The sequence below is a fragment of the Phasianus colchicus genome, chromosome Z, assembly GCF_987193195.1.
Source record: "Phasianus colchicus chromosome Z, bPhaCol1.hap1.1, whole genome shotgun sequence".
In the NCBI taxonomy this organism is placed as follows: Eukaryota; Metazoa; Chordata; class Aves; order Galliformes; family Phasianidae; genus Phasianus; species Phasianus colchicus.
Genome location: NC_143476.1, coordinates 82,828,969 through 82,849,487, shown reverse-complemented (window position 1 = coordinate 82,849,487; position 20,519 = coordinate 82,828,969). Strand labels below are relative to the sequence as shown.

At 53.0% G+C, this 20,519-nt stretch overlaps 2 protein-coding genes across 3 annotated transcripts; one reads left to right on the top strand and one right to left on the bottom strand.

Annotated features, from left to right (window-relative positions):
* Nucleotides 1-189: 189 nt before the first annotated feature.
* Nucleotides 190-9,793, bottom strand: LOC116239683 (RGP1 partner of RAB6A GEF complex). 2 transcript variants are annotated; one of them, XR_004169145.2, is made up of 10 exons: nucleotides 9,670-9,793; nucleotides 9,297-9,426; nucleotides 6,884-7,020; nucleotides 6,420-6,503; nucleotides 2,634-2,783; nucleotides 2,410-2,556; nucleotides 1,759-1,886; nucleotides 1,343-1,520; nucleotides 802-1,121; nucleotides 190-359 (listed from the first exon to the last, which is right to left on the bottom strand). XR_004169145.2 is itself a non-coding variant. In XM_031609841.2 (9 exons), exons 2-9 carry the CDS (start codon nucleotides 9,410-9,412, stop codon nucleotides 898-900), a joined length of 1,164 nt encoding a protein of 387 aa, XP_031465701.1. In that variant the 5' UTR covers nucleotides 9,413-9,426; nucleotides 9,670-9,793; the 3' UTR covers nucleotides 190-897. The 2 variants fall into 2 exon arrangements, 1 of the variants encoding a protein (XP_031465701.1); XM_031609841.2 differs by having other exon boundaries at nucleotides 190-1,121.
* A 150-nt stretch (nucleotides 9,794-9,943) lies between these two features.
* GBA2 (glucosylceramidase beta 2) lies at nucleotides 9,944-19,777 on the top strand. The gene is made up of 17 exons (XM_090132608.1): nucleotides 9,944-10,181; nucleotides 11,296-11,387; nucleotides 11,510-11,625; nucleotides 11,714-11,932; nucleotides 12,325-12,564; nucleotides 12,919-13,021; nucleotides 14,069-14,222; nucleotides 14,293-14,418; nucleotides 14,495-14,679; nucleotides 14,846-14,950; nucleotides 15,231-15,338; nucleotides 15,497-15,648; nucleotides 15,736-15,842; nucleotides 15,975-16,117; nucleotides 16,200-16,315; nucleotides 18,715-18,906; nucleotides 18,986-19,777. The coding sequence occupies exons 1-17, from the start codon at nucleotides 10,006-10,008 to the stop codon at nucleotides 19,211-19,213; spliced, it is 2,562 nt and encodes an 853-aa protein (XP_089988734.1). The 5' UTR covers nucleotides 9,944-10,005; the 3' UTR covers nucleotides 19,214-19,777.
* The last annotated feature ends 742 nt before the right edge of the window (nucleotides 19,778-20,519 follow it).

Genomic DNA, 20,519 nt, shown 5'->3' with positions numbered 1-20,519 from the left:
CGTGGCTGGCTGCCCTGAACAGCCTGCCCCAGCTGGTGCCATGCCTGTGCTGTACAGAGCCTTGTGTAGATGTTTCTGTTCTTGCAATAAAGGTATTAAACAAAGTGGTCTCCACTCAGTGACTAATGAATGCTTAGGCTGCCTGTCCCCCAGAAAGGGTTCAGAAATAATGGTCTTTTTAAGGCTGAATTGTGCATCTTCTGGTGTTTATTAGATTACTATGCAAAGAGGAAAACTCTTTGAAAGGTCTGGTAGAAATGCAGAGCTGACTGTTGAGCAGAGAGAACTCTGTCCCAGCTCCCAAATGCCCACTGTGCATTTACTTCAGCTCCTCGAGGATCCCAAGACCAGCAGGATGCCTTTGAACACCAGAGCAGAAGGAAAAATCAGCCCAGGTGCTCAGCATTTCACAGCTTTGGATCATCACTATGCTGCTGCCACCTTGCTCTATCTGGAGCTGCCATAGCATTTGGCCACATCCAGCCCAGCATAAGCTGGCAGCACAAGACTGGCCTGCCAGGACCTTCATGCAAAGCCAGCATGGGGCTTCTCTGAAAAACTCCAGAATCCTTGAGCTATGCTCTTCTCTCTTGACAGCTTTGTCATGGGGTAAAAGCATGCACAAGGCCCTTCCCTGGGAAGCAGATCTTGTTGCAGCAAGGGTTGTGACTAAGGCTCCAACACGAAGGGTCAGCCTCCCAGCTGAAGGCCATGGCACAGAGCATGGCAGCATGCACAATGCTCCTCTGCCCATAGGCAGGACAAACCAGCCCAGTGCCCATTCATACATTGTGAACGAACCTGAGGAATACTGGGGTGTGCACCCTGCTGCACATTAATTGTGGTCCTGCCATCCAATCCCTCCAGCACTGCAGGTTTTTACTAGCTCTCTCCACTTCAGATGGTGATGGAGTTGGCACTAGAGAACTGAGATACATAGGAGGCCAGGATGGGGTTCGTGGGAAGGACTTTGATGGGTAAGTCCCAGCTGAAAGTGTCCACTTCAATCTGCTCCACCCCAGTCCAGGTGATGGCCTCTGATTGGCTCCCACGAACCATGCAGGTCCTTGCCGTCTCCCCAGAAGTCACGAACTCGAAGTGCAGCCTCCACTTCAGGGACACTGTGGGCAAGAGGCAGGTCAGCAGCCAACAAAACAAGGGACAACAACTGTCTCAGTGTTGGCTGTCCTGGCAAGGGGACAAACAAACATGCCCACTCACACACAGCCAGCTCCCTCCTACATGATACAGCCCTGTAGAGAGTCTGCCAGCAGATACAGGGCAGCAAAGGCAGGGCTGGGGACACTATGATCCTCCTATGGGGACAATTAGGGCCACTAACCAATGTTGGTGGTGAATCCTGGAGTTGAGCTCAGCGGGATTGGAAGGTTGAAACTGCTCTGGGCTGTGTGCAGGCAGGCCTCCTGATGACGGGCATGTGTACTGAAAGAGACAGGCTGTCCCCGTCGCCTCTGGAACTCCTCCTGGATGCTCTCTTCTGTCTGCAGGCTCACTGAAAACTGGAGAGCAATCAGCAGAAACCTCATGCTCACATGCTCGCTTGGTCCTAGGGCCTGTTTCCCAACAGCACTCAGAACCAAAGCCTTTCCCACCTGGAACCCCAAAGGAACCTCAGCTGTATCTTACTGAGGTCTCACCAGAAGTCCCACAGCAACTCAGTGCCACTCCAATCCTTTCTCCCACTCTCCCACCCAAAACACCTGCCTTTCCACAAAGTGTAATGAAATCAGCACTGACCTGTAGGCATGGGATGTCTCCTTCTGAGAAGTTAAAAGTCCCAATGACATCCTCTCCAATCTTATACACAGTCTTGAAGATACAGAATGTCCCCACCTTCCCACGTGTGTTGCTGATATTGTACAAGTCTAAGTAGAAAGCAGAGAGACGAACAGAGCTGGGGCATAACGAGGCTCTGCTTAATACTGCACACTCAAAGAACCTAACACATACAGCTTATCTGCTGGGGAATCATAGAATCAGAGTATGGCTTGAGTTGGAAAGGACCTTAAAGATCACAGTTTCACACCTCCAGCCCTGGGCAGGATTGCCATCCACTAGTACACACTTACCAGGGCCTTATCCAACCTGGCCTTCAGCACCTCCTGGATGAAGGACAGGCATTCCCTCTAGGAAAGGTATGCAACAAGCAACAGAAAACCATGTGCTGGCTGCAGTATGCTGGGAAGAGGGTCTTTTACTGAGATTGGCAGGAAAGAGTTTGTGAGAAATTTTGACCTAGAGCAGGCCCTGATGGAGCTGCGCTATAGCCCCAGACTGCGCCAGCAAGAGACTTTCACAGCAAGCACTGAGCTGGGAACAGGGCAAGCTTGCAGCCATTCCTGCTTCATGTGTAAGTCAGGACAGCATGTTTGAACAGAAGTGACCTACGCAGGCTACGTCGGGAGGTGGCTGCCATGAGCAGCTCTGTTGCCAGGTCTGCCAGGCGAGAGTCTTTCTTCAAGCCCTCCTCCTCTTCCAGGAAGGGGTTTGAGGGAGCAACAGCTTCATCCTGTGGGCACTGGTAATCCTTGAGGCCTGTGAAGAAGGCAAGAGTCAATGGGGCAGGCTGCAGACCAGCCTGCACCTGAGGAGAGGGCAGAGCATGGCCTTACCATGCAATACAAGGACACGGAAAGGCACACGCAGGAGCTTGATGGGGGAGTTGACCCGCTGGCAGCCGATGGTCAGCTTGTATACATACTTCACTGACTGCCCCCGGAAAGAGGGAGGGCCGTCTATGGGCAGCGTCTCACAGTACGAATCTGCAACAGGCACAGAAAGCATTGCTTTGCCAGGAATTTCCTGAAGCTGCTGCATGCTGATTCCCCGCACTGAGCCAGGAAGAGTGGCAGGGGTAGGGGCAGAGCATGGTGTTTCCTGCCATCTCCTCTCCCCAAGTGGGTCAAGCACATCCTTGGCTTTCTGCAGCAGCGCACTGCTTCTCACCTCACATCACGCGCCGTCATCCAGACATTGCTTCCAGCATATACAACCACATACAAATTTTGCCTCAAAAGAATGTGAAAGATGTAGAATCCAGGAACACAAACATATGAGAGCTGAACTTACTCATCACGAGTTCAACCTGAATTTGCCTTTGTACACCACATAAACATGACACTTTCAAGAAGCAGTCACATGTCATGCTTTCCTTAGGGCTCTGCCTCATCTATGAACAAATAATACAGAAAGCACAGAGATGTGATGGATACTTCATTCCTCTTTTGATATTCACTTTACACAAGCCTCAAACTCAGGAAAAAAAAAAAAAAAGAAAAAAAATTAGCTTCTTCCTGTGTTTTTCTCTGAAGCTTACCAGCACTTGGGGCTAAATGGCCAAGAAACAATTAAGAGATCTTCACAACAAGCTGTGGAGTAATCCCCCTCTGCAGACTGATGACTTGGACCACAAAACCTCTGACTCTGAGATCTCTCAGATGCCAGGACCTGGCTTTGCACCATATGCAGCCCTCTCAAAGCCCCATCCACATTCACCGCATAAATCCCAATGCTTCTTTAATGCAGCATGAACACTTCTGCAGCTTTCCCAAACTGCACACCATTTAAGAAGAGACACAAACGGAGGACTGTGGAACATCTCCATCTCTGGCTTGCCCACCGTGACGCAAATACACCCTGCCAGAGGAAGGGCAGCATCCTCCTGTTAAACCACAGATCCTACCCCAAGTCTGGCACATCCTAAACTTTGAGGCTTAGATTAAAAGCTAGAATTACATTTAAAATAAAACTTCTGGATTTAAAAAAGATGACTGGACAGACAAGAAATCCCATGCTGGTGACCAGAGGCTGCAGGCTCTTACACACAAAAACAAAAGGCCGTCCCACTGGACTGAGGTGCAAATTAAGCTGAGAACTGTCTCGACAGAAAAGAAAATCAGGTATTTCCAAGGAAGGTTCAGGAGTGTTACAGCAAATCCCTGCAGCAGGTTTAGCAAAAATGCTCACAAGGGTCTCCTTGCCTAGCAAGGACAGTCGGAGCAGAGCCCACCATGTCTGGGGAAGAAAATGGGCAATGCACAGCATCTGCTGCCTAGCGCAGGAATGCTGAGACTCAGGAAGCACCAGCTTCCTGACAGGCCCCGGGAGGAAGCGCATTCCTGGCACTGCAGATGCTTCCCCGACCCTCCTGCTGTACCCTCTGGCTGAGCTCCTGGCTTGTGTTGAGGCAACTTCCATTTCCTCCTCTCCCTATGATCTACCAAATATTTAGAGGCATTGCAACACCAGAGGGGAGGCAGAAATAGCCAGAAATGACTTGAGGGCTTAAGAAAATGTTTTACATTGACAAATTTAAAGAGCTCAGTCTGGGCAGTGTGTCAAACTGATGGGAGGTGAGTCAACTATAACGTATAGGCACCACAACATGAGGAAGTTATTGGGGAACAAGCTCGTAGGCAACTGAAAACAAGGTCTTTTATCAAACAACATCCTCACACAACCTCAGCTAAACGTGCCAGCTCTGGCTACAGTTTATTAATACGGTACTTTGCTGAAGCAGAATTAAAATTGCTTGGTTTTTTTCTGCCTTTCCAAACTGTGCAGGAAAACTCAAAACTTCTGAAAAACAGGAAATGAAGAATTAAGATACACACCCACACAGCCTTAACTCTGCCTCCACGGAGCTGGCAGGAGCCCCCAGAAACAACCCACAAGCGTGCCAGCTGCAGTCTCGTGTGAGGGGAGCAGCACTGCACACCAATGAGATTGGTGTGAGCAGCTAGGTAGAACTGGAGCTGTGAAACAGGGTTTTGGTGCCATGGGGTCCAGAGTCATACACACAGCAGCATCACACATAGCTCATGCAAGAAATGTGTGTACCACATGTAGCCTTGAGACAAGGAGTCTCAAGGTGCTGAAGAGTTTGTGTTCTTCCCGTGGAGCTGTGGCTGTGACCAAAAATAAGGGAGCTTATGCTTGTGCCACTGTCACCCAGCAGTGGAGTGAATGCAAACATACAACATCACTCAGAGGGACCACTGGCTTAGCTGTAGGCTCAGCAGCTTCCATCTGCCATGCCAGTACTCAAGTAAATCCCCTCAATCCATCCCAGCCACCTAGGGGTTGGACTGTCATCACTGCTCTGCTCTCCCAGAGCCTGCTTAGCCTACCCAAGCTGCTGTGGAAAAAAGGGCTCTCCATGTGTGGGAGAAAGAATGCTCCAGCCCCACAGATGCCAGCAGCAAGGAGCGCAGGAGCACTCAGGGGAGCCTCAGGCCACCTGAGATATTTGCCTCCTCCTCCTCCCTGGCATTCAGAAAACACATTCATCTTTGGATGCAATGCAGTAGAGCCAGCTGCTTTCACGTGTGTGCTGCTGTACATCACTAAGTGTATAACAAAACGTTCCTGAATGACAGACTTTACAGTCAAGCACCACAGAGCACTGTTTAACCCCATTAATCACCTAACCAACTGAAGCTCCTTGAAGAAAGGCAAGAGGTGTCAGCTTCAAAACTAGCATGGCATAGCCCACAGCTTCTTGCTTTAACTTGCAGCTTTGCTGAAAGCTATAGCAGAGCCCCCTCCACCTGGTTTCCTCAGTCTGTAACTTGAGAGGTGTCTGTCACCCATTCCAACCAGATTTCTGCTGGGATAACCTGAGGGATGCATACATACACAACCTGCAGTGCCTGAAGCAACCTGCTGGTCCACCACGGGCTGCTGGGACACAAAGATCTGACATGAAGTGACAAGCTGGGTCACTAGCCACCAACTAAAGGATAATAGCACGTTTTTGTGTTTGCACAGCTGACTGCTCAGGTAGAAAGCTCTCAGACAAGACACTGCCTGGGATTAGGACTGCTGCAAATTCATTTTGAACAGCAAAAGGGAAAGCAGTGATGAAGTATAGCTTAGAGGGGGCCTGCTGGAAGAAGTCTGTGGGCTTTCGTGACACAGGGAGCTTTCAGCCAGAGAAAATGAGAAGTGCTCACTTTTATGGCAGAAAGATCAGAAAAATTAGAACAAGTAGAATGGTCTCCAAGACAGCCGCAACCTGAAGAGAAGCACACGGTTTTGGCAGATGCCAGCCTAAATTCCCAGACTGCTTCAATTTGTCTGAAGGAACAGAGGCAGGGAAACACAGGTGTGAGTAGCTCTGGCTGCAGCCAGGTATTTCAAAACTTTTCATGCCTTGAAGCTATACAACGGACCTGTGGCAGAGGCACAGGCCAGAAGCAAAACTGAGGGACAATGCAATACATACAGAGAACAAATTCTGGACAACGCAGCAAGGAGCAGTTCCCTAGGATTTACCCTCCCATCACTTGCCTTCTGTGAGCACCAGGGTCTACTGTTTGCAGCACTCAGGTCTGCAAAGCCACCTTGAGTGTGGGGCTCCCCAGAGGTGAATGCTTTGAAGAGAAGACAGAACTCACAGGATTTAGACTCCCCGGGATCCAGTCGCAGGTCACAGAAAAGAATCTTTGGTGGTGTGGACAGGATACACTGACCCCGCTCTCCTGGAAAAGACGAAGAACATGTAAGTGCTGCTCCTGGCCAGCCCTGGGGTGACAAGGGGGTACTCATTGTGGCAGGCTTAGTCATGCCTCACTTCCATAGTGAGGAATGGGGAAGAAGAGGGGCTGATGAGGAAATATCTCATGTCCTGGTCAGACCATGCAACATTCCTGGGATAGCTGGACTGACAACTCTGACATTTTCCTCCAAGCTAGCACCACTATGATCTCAACATTAATGAGGTCCTGCAGCAGCCCATGCACCAGGGAATTTCTCAAGGAAAGCACCAGGGACTTTGCAATTGCAGTCCTCCTCCCTCTCAGAGTATGTGTGATTCCTGCTTGCTGTGCTATCACTTCCACCACCTGTGAGAATCACTCACCTCTGTTGGGAACAAAGACCGTCTCGTTCTCTGCCTGTACGTCAGGCTTGCTGCCATCAGATGGAGGAAGCACTACCCGGTTCTCACTGGCATGAAACTGGCAGTGGATCTGGGCACTGGCCCACGCCAGCATCTCACTGAGAACAAAGAAAAGCAACACTCATGTCTACACTTTAATCTAGATTGTAGTGAGCATGAATCAGGAAAATAGCAGCTCTTCTTGTCCTACTCTATGGGTGACTGCTTTTCCAGAAGGAAGGAGGTCTTGCTTTACTGCCACTGAATCCATCCCTAAAGCCCCTCTCCAAATATGGTTCCAGGACATGCTTGAGCTGGGGTGCTGACCTGAAGCTCCCTCCACCACAGCTGGGTAACAGCTGTTGATAGCAGTATCACCCAAGTCCTGGCTCTATTACTCTTGTTGAGCAGCAATTTTTATTTAGTTGTCATATACAGGCCACTCCTAATGAAGGAAGGACATTTAGCCACAAAAAAGCCAAACCCCAAGCCAAAAGTGACATGCAGCAGCACTGAGGTGTGTGTGGTGATAAAACAACAATCACAGAAGTGTATGGATTCAAATTAAACCAGAAAGAAGTAATACCTGCTCACTGGATTCATCTGCCCCTGCACATGCTCCCTCCCAGCAGCCATTTCCCTCAGAACCCCTATAGTCACACTACAGGCACACTGACACCTTCCAGTTCCCAAAACCCTTATCTGTTTTTACTTCAGTAGTAGTCTTGTGAATGCAGGCAGTGTCTGGTTCCTCCCCTGTTATCCTGCATCACAATCTGATTAGTAAGCACTGACACAGAACTTTAAGTGGTATGGGGAACCTCTGCGGCACATGGATATCTCTCAGTGAGACTAATCAGACCACTTAAATGTTCAAGTGAACCAGGGAAAGAGGTTTGCTGCATTCATTCAGCTAATTATGCGCTACTTGATCCTATGTACTTTACCTGAATGTGCACTGGATACTCTGCCCAGTTACCTCTAACCCTACAAGCTGAAATTCTTCAAAAGCAACGGCATGGCTTTATTTAAGGGCTGCCCTAGGGTCTTCTTTCATAAGGTATCTGTTACATGGAGGCAGAGAAATACTCTTGCATAAGAGACAGTGCTTAACAATTTTATGTCAGCTTAGCATGATTATAGTACCGTCCTTCAAACAGGGTATTTTGAATATTTTTCATTTATTTTTAGCTTTGCCCAACAACGTGCCATCAGATTGTTCTAATTTTTTAACCAGACTTGCAAACAAAATTTGCATGTTCCTTCCTATCAGCAGACCTTGTTTGTTCAGCTGGCAGGACACAAACAGACCCCACACAGGAGCCAAGCTCACCTCTCCCTCAGTTCTCATTACGGCTCTTTCTGTAGCCCATAATGGCTGCAATCCACACTGTTTTGGTCAGGACAGCTTCCTTTATCGAACACCTTACACATCACAACTAGATTTGCTTTCTGCCATTTATTTACTATCCCTAATTTCTGTTCCTGTGCTTGAAATACACACTAATACATTCAACAGGCAAGAGGAACATGGAAGAAACAATGAAAAGTTAAGGAACTTAATTAAGAAATATCCTATGATGTTAATACAATATACTACTTTGCCGCTGATGAGACCGCGTGCATTGGAAGTGGTTCCATCAAAAGTCATCTCTGAAAGTCATACTGGTGATGATGCAAAGGTTCTGGACCTGATGGGGCAGGAAACACTTCCCAGGAAGGACCCAGGATAGGAAAGCCATCTCCACCCCTGGGAAGTGAGACAAGGCTGCACACACAGCTGACACAGAGCCATTGGGTGAGTCACTCCCTGTGAGCCAACGTAGGAAGCTCCTGTCTTGTCACCTTTCCTCAAAGGCTACTTTGGCACAGCCATGACAAGAAGTGAGGCAGCACTCAGCATCTGGGCCACAGCAAATGCTGAAGACTGCCTGTCCTTCCCTCTAGCTACCGCTTTCCCCTCTGCCTGCTGGCTCTGGAGGTAGGGATCACACCAGCACATCACTGCATTGCCAGGCAGAACTCCTTCCATAAATGTTGGAAATAATGACACTGCCTGGACGCTGCCCTGCAAGACTCACTCTGGTGTAACGAGATACCCTACTCTGATAGCCAGCTGAGCTTCATTTTCTGCCAGCAACGCTGCTGCTGAGGGCTCGCTGGGGGAGCACTTAGCGCACCTCTCCCAGCATCTCTACCCGCATACTTCTTCCCAGACTCTTTCTTGGGGGCAGAAAACCAGAATGATGAGCTGTGTTTCCGCCCTGCAACAGAGATGGCACAAAGCTCCATTAGGGAACACCTTGGGCGGGGAAGTCACCGGGGGCTGAGCTGGCACCGCCGCCCCATAGGCGCCGCCGCAGCACACCCGGCGGCAGCCCCAGCGCTGCCATACCTGCTGGCGGACGTGGAGGAGGCCGACAAGGGGTTGGTGAAGGTGATCACACACTCCAGCATCTCCCCGGCCAGGAACACGGGCCCGCGGCCCAGCTTGGCCACCACCTCGATCATGGCTGGGACAGGACCTGCCAGACAGAGCGGCGCGGTGAGCAGAGCTGGCGGCTCACGAAGGCGCCCGGCGTCACGGCCAGGCCCGGCGCTCGCCACACACGCACGGAGGAGGCCCGGGGACGGCCTCGCTCCTCCCCCAGGCCTGAGGGGCAGCCCCAGCCGTCGGCGCCCGCCCGCACCCCCCCGCGAGGGGCGAGGGCCCAGGAGCAGCCCCAGACCCGCACTCTGCCCCGCACGCCGCCCCGCACCGCACTCACCGCCCCGAGACCCCGCTCGCTCCGCGCCGCCGCAGGGCCGCCCGCTCCTCCGCGACCTCTCGGCCGCGCTCGGCGGCTTTCGGGAACTCTCGGGACAACTCGGAAGCGCTCGAGCGCCGCTCGAACCCGCTCGGCAATTTTCGGCGCCGCTCGGCTCGGCCGCCCGGCTTTCCGGAGGCGCGGGCGCCGTGCCCCGCGGGGGTGGGCGGGGCGGCAGCGGCAGCGGCGGGGCGGGGCGGGGCGGCGGGCGGTGAAGAGGGCGCGTGCGGGGCGCGGCGGCGCCGGTGGCGGTGGCGGCGGGGGGCGGCTGGACAAGGCCGTGGCCGCGCCGGGGCCATGGCGGACGCGGAGCCACTGATGCGGTGCTACGAGGGGTCGGCGCGGGGCCGCGGCGTGGAGACCGCCGGCTGGCGGCTGTGCCTGGCGCACCGCTTCCCGGAGCAGCGGCAGCCCTACGGAGCCGGCGACGTGCCGTTCCGCGACGTACTGCGGCACGTCGGCCTGATGCTGCGGTACGGGCAGGGGCACCGGCGGCGGGCCGGGGGAGGGGGTGGTGCGGCGGGGATGGGGCGGGAGCGGCCGTGATGGGCTGATACGGAGAGGGGGGGGAGGGTGGCCGGGCAGACGGGCCGCCCCGGAGCCTTCCGGACCCCGGCTGGGAGCGGCGGAGGGGAGCAGCGGCCGTGTCATCGCGCTCTGCGCGGTTCCCGTCTCGCTGTGCCGGCCTCGACCCCCACGCCGGCTGTACCCGCCGGGGCCCGGAGGTCGCGTCCCCGCTCTGTAGATGGGGTACGGGAACAGCCGGCACCGGCTCCGCGGCCCCGCTGCCATCTGCAAGACGTGTGCGGGGCAAAGGTTCCTTCCAGCGGGAGGGAATTGCCGTGCGTCCCCGGGAAGGGTTGGGCTCGCGGCCCGGCGCAATGCAGGGGACGTGCCTGAGGCTGTCACCGCTGACCATTTCCTCGTGCCGTGCTCCGTGCCGTGGCCTTGGAGCGGGGGAGGATGCGGTGTGGGACTTTGCGCTGCTGCAGCTTTCTGCAGGGCGACCCTGGATGTACCGGTGGCACAGTTGTGGTGACAGGGCACACTGGGAGCTGTCTGGGCAGGCTTAATCTCTGTGCCAGGCTGAGCAGAAAGCAATGCCCTCTGGACCTGGTGTGGCTCAGTGCAGGCAGGCTTTCTGCTGGTTGTAAAATCTCGGTCGCCTGTGCTGTGTGCTGCTGAGAAAGCTGAAGGTGGGGATCTGCTCTGCACCCCCTGCTCCTCGCTCTGGGGCACCTCCACAAAGCAAAGTGATGGAGCTGCCGATAGTGGCAGTGGCTGCACAGGATGGGCTGGTTCTCCCGACCTCTGTGTGCTATCCTCATACTGCCAAGTGCAGCATTGCTTCTGCCTCCAGATTTGTTGGAAAAGCCTTTACCCACCATTGAGGTGGGGCAGGTGTGTTCATCCTTGGGGGCAGCAGGCTGGGCTCAGTGCAGCCCACTGGTGAGCAGTAGGGTGAGAGGGCATTGCCTGGGGCCAGCTCCACAGTGAGGGTTTATCTGATGGGCACTGCTGCCCTGCGGGGTTGGCAAGGGATGGCAGTGCTCCTATCTGCAATCACACCTCCTGCTTTCTCTGCAGGTACTTCAAGTGGTGGTACAAGAAAACCCGCATTGAGAAGAAATCTGCCTTCATCGACCTCCTGTGTGCTGTCCCTCTGCAGCAGATCTATGGTGAGCCTGGATTGAGCATGGGGTGGTATAGGAGGCATTGTCCTGCTCCTGGCCCTTGGGTTCTTCTGGCCAGGAAGGGGCTGCTTGGGGCATAGGGCAGTATTGACCCCTGCATCCACCAGGCTGCCCACTAGGTGGGATTGGCGGCGGCACCATCACTCGTGGCTGGCGGGGCGAGTTCTGCCGCTGGCAGCTGAACCCTGGGAAGTACCACTATGAGACAGTCATCACTGACCAGGTAGGGCTCAGTGCCACCTGCCCCCCTGCAGCACCGTGACCCCTGCCTTGGGGTTCACCCTGTTCCCCCGTGTTCTTTTTCTCCCCAGTTCACAGTGTGCCTGCGCCGCAAGGGACAGACTGTTTACCAGCAGGTCCTGTCTGTGGAGAAACCCAGTGCTCTGCAGGGCTGGAACTGGGGTTACTGTGGCCGCTATGCCTTCTACCATGCACTGTACCCCCGTGCTTGGATGGTGTATGAGCTGCCGGGGCAGAATGTGGTGCTCACGTGCCGCCAAATTTCCCCAGTCATCCCCCATGACTACAAGGTGAGGAGGTGGCAGTTCCTCAAGTATCACGCCTGTGCCCTGAGGTACTGCAGTAGCTCCAGGAAGGAGCTGGGGAGTGATGTGGTATTTTATGGCAATGGTCCCAGTGCTCCTGGAGTGCCACACTGGTGCCACTAAGGCACGACTGTTGTCAGCCAGACTTCCCTCCTTGATCATTTTCTTTCCCAGCCTGATATTTTTGTCCTAAGACTAAGATCCCATTCCTAGTATCAGCTGCTGTGGGCTTTGTCACAGCTAGACCTAGTGCTGAGAGGAGTCATCCCTTGCTGCTTGTTCTCTGTTCTGGCAGCTGCTGTGTTCCCTTCCCATTAGTGCTTTGACACTGTGTCCTGCTCACTTCCTACCCTTATGTTTGTGTTGTATCCCTGCAGGACTCCAGCCTGCCGGTGGGTGTGTTCATCTGGGAGGTGGAGAACAACAGTGAGGAGCCTGTGGATGTCTCCATCATGTTCACCCTGCAGAATGGCACGGGCACAAAGGGGGATGGGAGCGGGGGGCACTGGAATGAGCCCTTTGCACTGCAGGATGGTGGGGAGCGGGTGGCTGGTGTCCTGCTGCACCACTGTACACCCATCAACCCCTTCACCTTCGCCGTGGCTGCCCGGGAGAAGGTGAGGACTGGAGTGGGACTGCGCTGCTGGTGGCTGTGGGGTGGTCCCCAGTATGGGGACAGCCTTGGAGCTGGATAGGAGCAGGAAGGTGTCTTCAAGCTCCCTGGAGCAGTTGTTTGGGGTTCCAGCAAGTAATGCAGTGGGTGAAGCTTGCATGATGCCAGGCAAGCAGATTTGGGGGTGGTGTTGGTGGGCAGCACGAGACCAAGCTTATGATTGTGAGATTGGTGATGGGTAGCTTTGTCCACCCAAGAAAGTTCCAGCTTCAGACGTACTCTGGGGTGATCCAATTGCATCACCTGCTGCTTCGGCTTCGGAATGGGAGCTGTTTCCTGATGCTCTCCTTATCCCCAGGCTGGCACAGTCATCACTCACCTTACTGCATTTGACCCTGCGGGGTCAGGCAGGGACGTGTGGCAGGACCTCCTGCAGGATGGCAAGCTGGAGTCCCCCACTGGTGAGTGCTGTCTCAGAGGCCTGGGGGGAGCATGGGCTGAGGTTTGCTATGTGGCTGTAGTGGTGCCCAGCCACCTTCCCCAGGTTCGTGCTGCCAGATCTGCCAGCCGAGCTGGTTCTGATTTGTTTAGGGAGCACTTAGCAGCTCTTGAGTTCTGAAGCTGGTGTAACCTGCTGCCCTCTTGTGCCACAAGGGTTTCCTGAAGGTCTCTGGAATTTCCTTGATACTTTGCGTCATCCTCAGCTGCCTGCTCGCTCACTGCCTTCCAGCAGGGTGACACCTTGCAGCCCGTGCTGTCCTGCTGCTGCAATAGAGCTGCGCATGTGTCCAGCGCCCTGCCTGCCTTCCAAGAGAACAGATTGCTGACACTGACAGACTTGTGATGCTGGCACTGGACTTCTGCAATGTTTCGTGAGGGTTGATTCATGTCACCAGTTGCCTAAATATTTTAGGAAAACAAAAACTCCTTTCTGCTGTCTGCAGTGCACTTGGAGCTCTCTAGGCTATTGGGATGTGCTTTTCCTTTATGCATGCTGGACCTTATCATAGGATCTATACTTCCCTGAAAATTGTTGCCTTAATGAGTTTACCTGGTACACATGTCAGGGCCAGTGTATAATTACACAGTTGCTTGAGGACATTTTTTAAATGCAGGTGCTGTTCAAGCACCCTTTAGAAAGCTGGAGGCAATGGCTGTCACTGCAAAGTGCTGGTGCCTGTGCTGGCAGTGCACAGTTCTGGGTGACAGGGTCATTCCATGCATGCCTGCTGGCTTTACTGCCTCATTTCTCTCTCTGCTTCCATGCCCTTTTTATTTCTTTTTTTTTTTTTTTTCCCCTATGATCCCTCATCCCATGGTAAGTATTCTATCCTGGTTGCAAAAAGCAGTTGCTCATGCACAGCAGTGCTGCCTCCAGAATGCATCAGATATACATTCCATGTTGCAGGGGGACCAGAAAACTTTGTTCCTTTGAGGCAGCAATCCCTCAGGCTTTGTAGGCTTCCTTGGTTACTTTGTGAACCTTTTTTTCATCGTCTTTCTGGCAGGTAAAAGCAAGCAGACGCAGAAGGGAGAAGTGACAGCAGCTGCAGTGTGTGCCAGCTGCACGGTGCCTGCACAAGGCCATGGGACACTGGAGCTGGCCCTGGTGTGGGACATGCCCCGTGTTCACTTTGGCTCCAAGGAGAGACTGCACCTCAGGTGGGTGCTTTGTGGACAGCCAGGTGGAGCTCTCTGGATTGCCCCTGAGCTGAGTTGTTCTTCTTGGCAGGCGGTACACACGCTTCTTTGGCAGCAGTGGGGATGCAGCTCCTGCACTGTCACACTATGCCCTGACACACTACAAGGAGTGGGAGAGGAAGATTGAAGCATGGCAGAAGCCCATCCTGGAGGACAGGTGGGGTGGATGGGGGATAGTGACTGGGCAGGGGACTTGGGACTGGGTCATTGGCTGACTTTCCCTCTTCCTGCAGTCAGCTGCCCTCCTGGTACAAGTCAGCCCTGTTCAATGAGCTGTACTTCATGACGGATGGGGGCACAATCTGGCTGGACATACCCCCTGACTGCCTCCCCCAGGACCTGCAGGGACCAGGGGCTGCTAAGCTGTCCCACCTCCTCCCTGTCCTCCAGGAGTATGGGAGGTTTGCTTATCTGGAAGGTAACAACTCACTGGGACACAATGCACCTCATGTCCCAAGTGCACCCTCCCTGTTTTACTTGTTCCGAGGATGCTTTCTGCACCCCTGCAGGATGAAGCATGGCATGGGGAGGGAGATCTGTCCTTCTGTGTCTCCCCTCCCTCACTGGCCCTCTGCTGCTTCCAGGGCAGGAGTACCGTATGTACAACACCTATGATGTCCACTTCTATGCATCCTTTGCCCTTGTAATGCTGTGGCCCAAGTTGCAGATCAGCCTGCAGTATGACATTGGTGAGTTGCTTGTTGGTGCTGTGGGCTTGACCTCTGCCTTGGGTGTTGGTGCTGAGGGGCTGGTATTGCCTTCCAGCTCCTTGCTAAGCTCTGATTAGCAAACCCTGTCCCACTGATGCCACTCAGCATCTCCCCCAGCACTGGGACATGTCCTTGCTGCAAGAGACTGGGAGCAGACTGTTGTCCCCTTGTATGTTGCAGGGCACAGCAGGGTGCTGATAGCTCTGCCTATGCCTGTGGTTTGGGCTTGATGCCTTACTAATATCCCACACCCTTCCAGCTGTCTCAGTGCTGAACGAGGACATGCAGCCACGGCAGTACCTGGTGTGTGGCAAAACAGCGCAGGTGAAGATGAAGAATGTGGTGCCCCATGACATTGGGGATCCAGGTGAGGGGGATGTACAGGGATGCTGAACAGATGCTTGCAGAGGAGGTGGCAGTGGGTACAATGTGTCACTTTGGTGCTTTTTGATTGTGACACTTCTGGGACCTTATAGGGATGGCTTTTGCTTGCTGTGCTGCTGTATCTGCTCTGTCCTCATGCAGACGACGAGCCCTGGCAGCGAGTCAATGCCTATCTGATACACGACACTGCCAACTGGAAGGACCTGAACCTGAAGTTTGTGCTGCAGGTGTATCGTGACTACTACCTGACGCACGATGCACTGTACCTGCAGGACATGTGGCCGGTCTGCCAGGTACTGTGGGAGGGTCCTTAGAAGATGGGAGACATCCGGAGAGGGACACAGCAGGAATACTTCATGACCACCTCCTGCCTCCTGCAGGCTGTGATGGAGTCGGAGCTGAAGTTTGATACTGACAACGATGGGCTTATTGAGAACGGGGGCACTGCTGACCAGACGTATGATGCATGGGTGGTGAACGGGGCCAGGTCAGTAAGCCAGGAGTGTGGGCTGAATGGTGGGAGGTAACTCAGAATTGGGGATATGCTCCCCATATGTCACCAGAGCACTGCGCAATGTGTCCAGCATTGCCAACACAATCGTCCTTTTTGCTCTGGCAGTGCATACTGCGGTGGGCTGTGGCTGGCAGCTGTCCGGATGATGTGTGAGATGGCAGAGGTGCTGGGTGACACCGAGACCCGGCAGAAGTATGGTGCCATCCTGCAGAAGGGCAAGGAATCATTTGAAAGGCTGCTGTGGAATGGTGCGTGCTGGCCAGTGGGAAGGTTAGGAGAGATAGAACAGCACAGCAGCCATCAGTATGCCATATTTCTGGCTTTTTCCAGGAAAATACTACAACTATGACAGCAGTGGGAGCAGCACCTCCAGCAGCATCATGTCAGACCAGTGTGCGGGGCAGTGGTTCCTGGGGGCTTGTGGCCTGGACCAAAAGGAGCTGGAGGTGAGGAGAAGAGGGCTGTGAAAGCTCAGCAGGGCGAGCACCTGGTGTGGGCCGTGTGCTAGATGCTGGTGTGCATTGGGCAGCACTTGGGTGGAGGTGGCTTAATGCACTTCAGTGCACTAAATGGAAATCAGCTCAGAAATGGGCTGCGTGAGCAAAGTGTGTAACCTTGGTCAAGCCTGGTACACTTCTAGGAGGGTCCTGCGGGCTCTGCTCTCCGCAAAATGGTGTTTGCTTAGAAACCAGTGAAAATATGCATGAAACTTTCCACATGCTGTTTGTTGCCCAGTTTGAAGTCCTAAATGAGTGTTGGTGAACATGGAGATTGATTTGTGGCCCACAGCTCTTTCCTCACAAAGGAGGAATTGGCCAAAGGCTGCTCTGTGTGATGAGGCAGCAAGAACAATGATTAGTAACATAGTACTGGAACACAGCGTGGCAGCAGAGAGCACTCCTGTGGATTACTTATGACCAAGGAAGCTGTCAGATCCTGCTGCTCCAGAGCAGAGCTCTCTGTGGTGGGAAAGAATATGCAATAGCTTCTCCCCCAAGAGCAGTGTGCCAAATTCTGTGGGACTTAGTGAGGAGACAGCATCTGGCTGTGCCCTCCAGCCTTGTGCAGCGATACTCAAACAGCCTTTTTAGATGCAAGTGGTAAATGTGGCACAGTCTGAAATCTCGCCCATGTTTTTGTTGATGTCTGACTTTGTTGCTTAAGGTATCATTTGTCCCCTGCTCTCTGGTGAGCTCAGAGCTTGCTGAAGGCTGCACTGATGAATTCTCTCTGTTTACTATGGTCATCCAGTTTTTTCCATGTATTTTGATCCCATGGCCTGCTGGCAGTTCTCCTGCTTGTAACTTCATTAATGCATTCCTGCTGTGTATGCAGGTCAGTAATGAAATGCAAAGTAAGACAAATTGGTGACCTCAGTCCTGAAGAAATTCTGTCTTGAAACTTTTTTTGCTGGTGAAGACTGTTTCCCAAGCAGCCTTTCTGCTTATCTCCAGATCCACACTGGAAAACATGACTGTATCAGATGCTTGGCTTTAGCACAGATAAAGTGATCCACTGCCTTCCCCCTGATGAGTTTGCAAAAGTTGCTGGGTTATCTCTGCCAGCCTTTGGCAAGCTCCTGTGGCATGTCACCATGCTTGCCACTTCCTCAACATTTCCAGCAAATGTGCCCAAGAAGTTGGTGCATCCTGTGCTGCGGCCAGACAAGCAAACTGACTATTTCCTGTCCCAGTGCCCTTTTTATGACTTTTTAGTTTTAGCACCACAGAGAAGCATTATTTACTTCCAGCTACATGCAGAGTCTTTCCATCTTTATGCAGTCCTCCTTGCTGTTTGACTGGCAGGCATTTTCATGCTCGAGTTGTTTTGGTTTTGTTTTGTTTTGCGAGGGCTTAGTCAGCATGGTGCTTTAGTTTGTTCTTGTAGTTCTTGTGAGCTCTTGGCTTTGGCTTGTTGAATAACTTGTTTTTCCTCCTGTATTCTCTTGAAGCAACTGTTTGCTCAGTGAGCACTGCTGACCTTTCATAGGCCTTTTGCTAGCGGTAAAAGTCTCAGAGCTCTCCTGCCGTAAGCAGAAAATCACAAGGTGTCCCATGTGTCACAGTCCAACCTTTTATCCTCATGCTGTCTCATCTCACCTCAACCCTTGATCGGGGACACAGTCCCTGCATTGCCACCTAATGGCAAACCTGAAGGGGTTGAAGTCCTTCTGAAATCTGTGAAAACCATGCTCAGTTTTTCTTATTCTACTGTGCAGAAGCTGAATCTCCTTTTTGCTTAGGTAACTTTCAGTGTTCAGATCTTTTGATAAGATTCCCAACACATACTGTAATCACTCTTGTGGTATTCACAGTCCCACCTTTCAGCTGCAGGATGTATCCCCATGTCACTACCTTGGCTGTGCCACAGACTTCCCCTCCAGCATCCCTGACTCATTCTTCTGTCCACCTCTGGTCCGTGTCTGATCTTTTCTGGGCATTGTAATGCCTGTTGTAGATGGTGGCAGGCTACACTAGCTACATGAAGTAGCTATGATGGGGATGAGACAGCAGTTTTAACCAGCAGAAAACCTGGGTTCTGAGTTGGCAATAGCCTGAATAACATCAGCAGTGACCATAACTGCAGGCTGAGAATTCAAGTAGGGCAAGTTTGAGGAGTGTAGCTGGCCTGTCCCCAAAGCAAACCCCAAAGCAGGAGTGAGATGTAGTTGTGGAGGAGTCACTAGGCAACGTCGGGAAACGTGGCATAAAGGTCTGCCTCTCCTCTCTGTCTTTTTTTGGGGGAAAAGGCCTTCTACCTGGTGTTTTTCTAACTTACCAGCATGCAGTGCTGACCTATTCCTTACGAGAAATGTCACCAAGTTGCTGGCGCTCTCTCTACGCAGGTCTTCCCCAAGAGCCACATTGTCAGTGCACTGAGGACCATTTTTGAGAAGAATGTGATGAGCTTTGCGGGTGGCACCATGGGTGCTGTGAATGGCATGCGACCTGATGGTGTGCCTGACACCTCCAGTGTGCAGTCCAGTGAGGTGTGGGTTGGTGTTGTCTACGCTCTGGCTGCCACCATGATCCAGGAGGTAAGCGGGTTGCCAGGGGGTGAGCTGGCATGTGTCATCTGCATGCCACAGAGATGACAGTGGCAGCCTTTTTCCACAGGGACTGGTGCAGGAGGGCTTCCACACAGCAGAGGGCTGCTACCGAACGGTGTGGGAGAACCTGGGCATGGCTTTCCAGACCCCTGAAGCCTATTGTGAGAAAAAAGTCTACCGCTCGCTGGCATACATGCGGCCCCTCAGCATCTGGAGCATGCAGCTGGCCCTGGAGAGCAAAGCCCACCGGGCCCTCAGCCCTACACCACCCCAAAAGAATCCTCTGCACCCCTGAGATTGGTGGCACAGAGCAGAGTTGCAGGGATCTCATCCTGTGCCTCCCTCTCTTGAGAATGCTCAAATTGCTGTTTTCTTTCATACCTCCTTGGCCCCCACATTTCTGCCCCTTGCTCTGGGGGATCCCCAGCCCCTGTGCTGCACAGGAGACCAGAGGCACGTGTTATGTCCTGTCATCATTGTAGTGAGAGGAGGGGACAGGATGGGGATATGTGACTGTCCCCTCCCTGGTTCTCAGGGCTCCTGCAGGACCCCCATGCCCCAACACCTGTCCTGGGGTATGTGGCCTGCAGAATGTGACGGACAGGACACAGCCAACACTGACACGTGGATGCTGTAGTGTGTAGCCTCCTGGGCTGACTCTGCAGCTGGGGGGCCCAGCTGGGACAATCACTGGGGCATGGTGACAATCCCAGCCCCAACAGTGCCCAGCCTGGTCTGGCACCGTGCCAGGACCTGGCTTTGCACCATATGCAGCCCTCTCAAAGCCCCATCCACATTCACCGCATAAATCCCAATGCTTCTTTAATGCAGCATGAACACTTCTGCAGCTTTCCCAAACTGCACACCATTTAAGAAGAGACACAAACGGAGGACTGTGGAACATCTCCATCTCTGGCTTGCCCACCGTGACGCAAATACACCCTGCCAGAGGAAGGGCAGCATCCTGCTGTTAAACCACAGATCCTACCCCAAGTCTGGCACATCCTAAACTTTGAGGCTTAGATTAAAAGCTAGAATTACATTTAAAATAAAACTTCTGGATTTAAAAAAGACGACTGGACAGACAAGAAATCCCATGCTGGTGACCAGAGGCTGCAGGCTCTTACACACAAAAACAAAAGGCCGTCCCACTGGACTGAGGTGCAAATTAAGCTGAGAACTGTCTCGACAGAAAAGAAAATCAGGTATTTCCAAGGAAGGTTCAGGAGTGTTACAGCAAATCCCTGCAGCAGGTTTAGCAAAAATGCTCACAAGGGTCTCCTTGCCTAGCAAGGACAGTCGGAGCAGAGCCCACCATGTCTGGGGAAGAAAATGGGCAATGCACAGCATCTGCTGCCTAGCGCAGGAATGCTGAGACTCAGGAAGCACCAGCTTCCTGACAGGCCCCGGGAGGAAGCGCATTCCTGGCACTGCAGATGCTTCCCCGACCCTCCTGCTGTACCCTCTGGCTGAGCTCCTGGCTTGTGTTGAGGCAACTTCCATTTCCTCCTCTCCCTATGATCTACCAAATATTTAGAGGCATTGCAACACCAGAGGGGAGGCAGAAATAGCCAGAAATGACTTGAGGGCTTAAGAAAATG

Excerpts from the sequence above, each read along its gene's own strand:
- GBA2 (XM_090132608.1), top strand. The coding sequence starts at position 10,006 with ATGGCGGACGCGGAGCCACTGATGCGGTGCTACGAGGGGTCGGCGCGG. Across the intron at positions 13,022-14,068 it reads CAAGCTGGAGTCCCCCACTG|GTAAAAGCAAGCAGACGCAG; the intron begins GTGAGTGCTGTC and ends TCTTTCTGGCAG. Across the intron at positions 14,223-14,292 it reads AAGGAGAGACTGCACCTCAG|GCGGTACACACGCTTCTTTG; the intron begins GTGGGTGCTTTG and ends TCTTCTTGGCAG.
- LOC116239683 (XM_031609841.2), bottom strand. The coding sequence starts at position 9,412 with ATGATCGAGGTGGTGGCCAAGCTGGGCCGCGGGCCCGTGTTCCTGGCC. Across the intron at positions 2,784-6,419 it reads TCCCGGGGAGTCTAAATCCT|ATTCGTACTGTGAGACGCTG; the intron begins GTGAGTTCTGTC and ends TGCCTGTTGCAG. Across the intron at positions 1,521-1,758 it reads GAGACATCCCATGCCTACAG|TTTTCAGTGAGCCTGCAGAC; the intron begins GTCAGTGCTGAT and ends ATTGCTCTCCAG.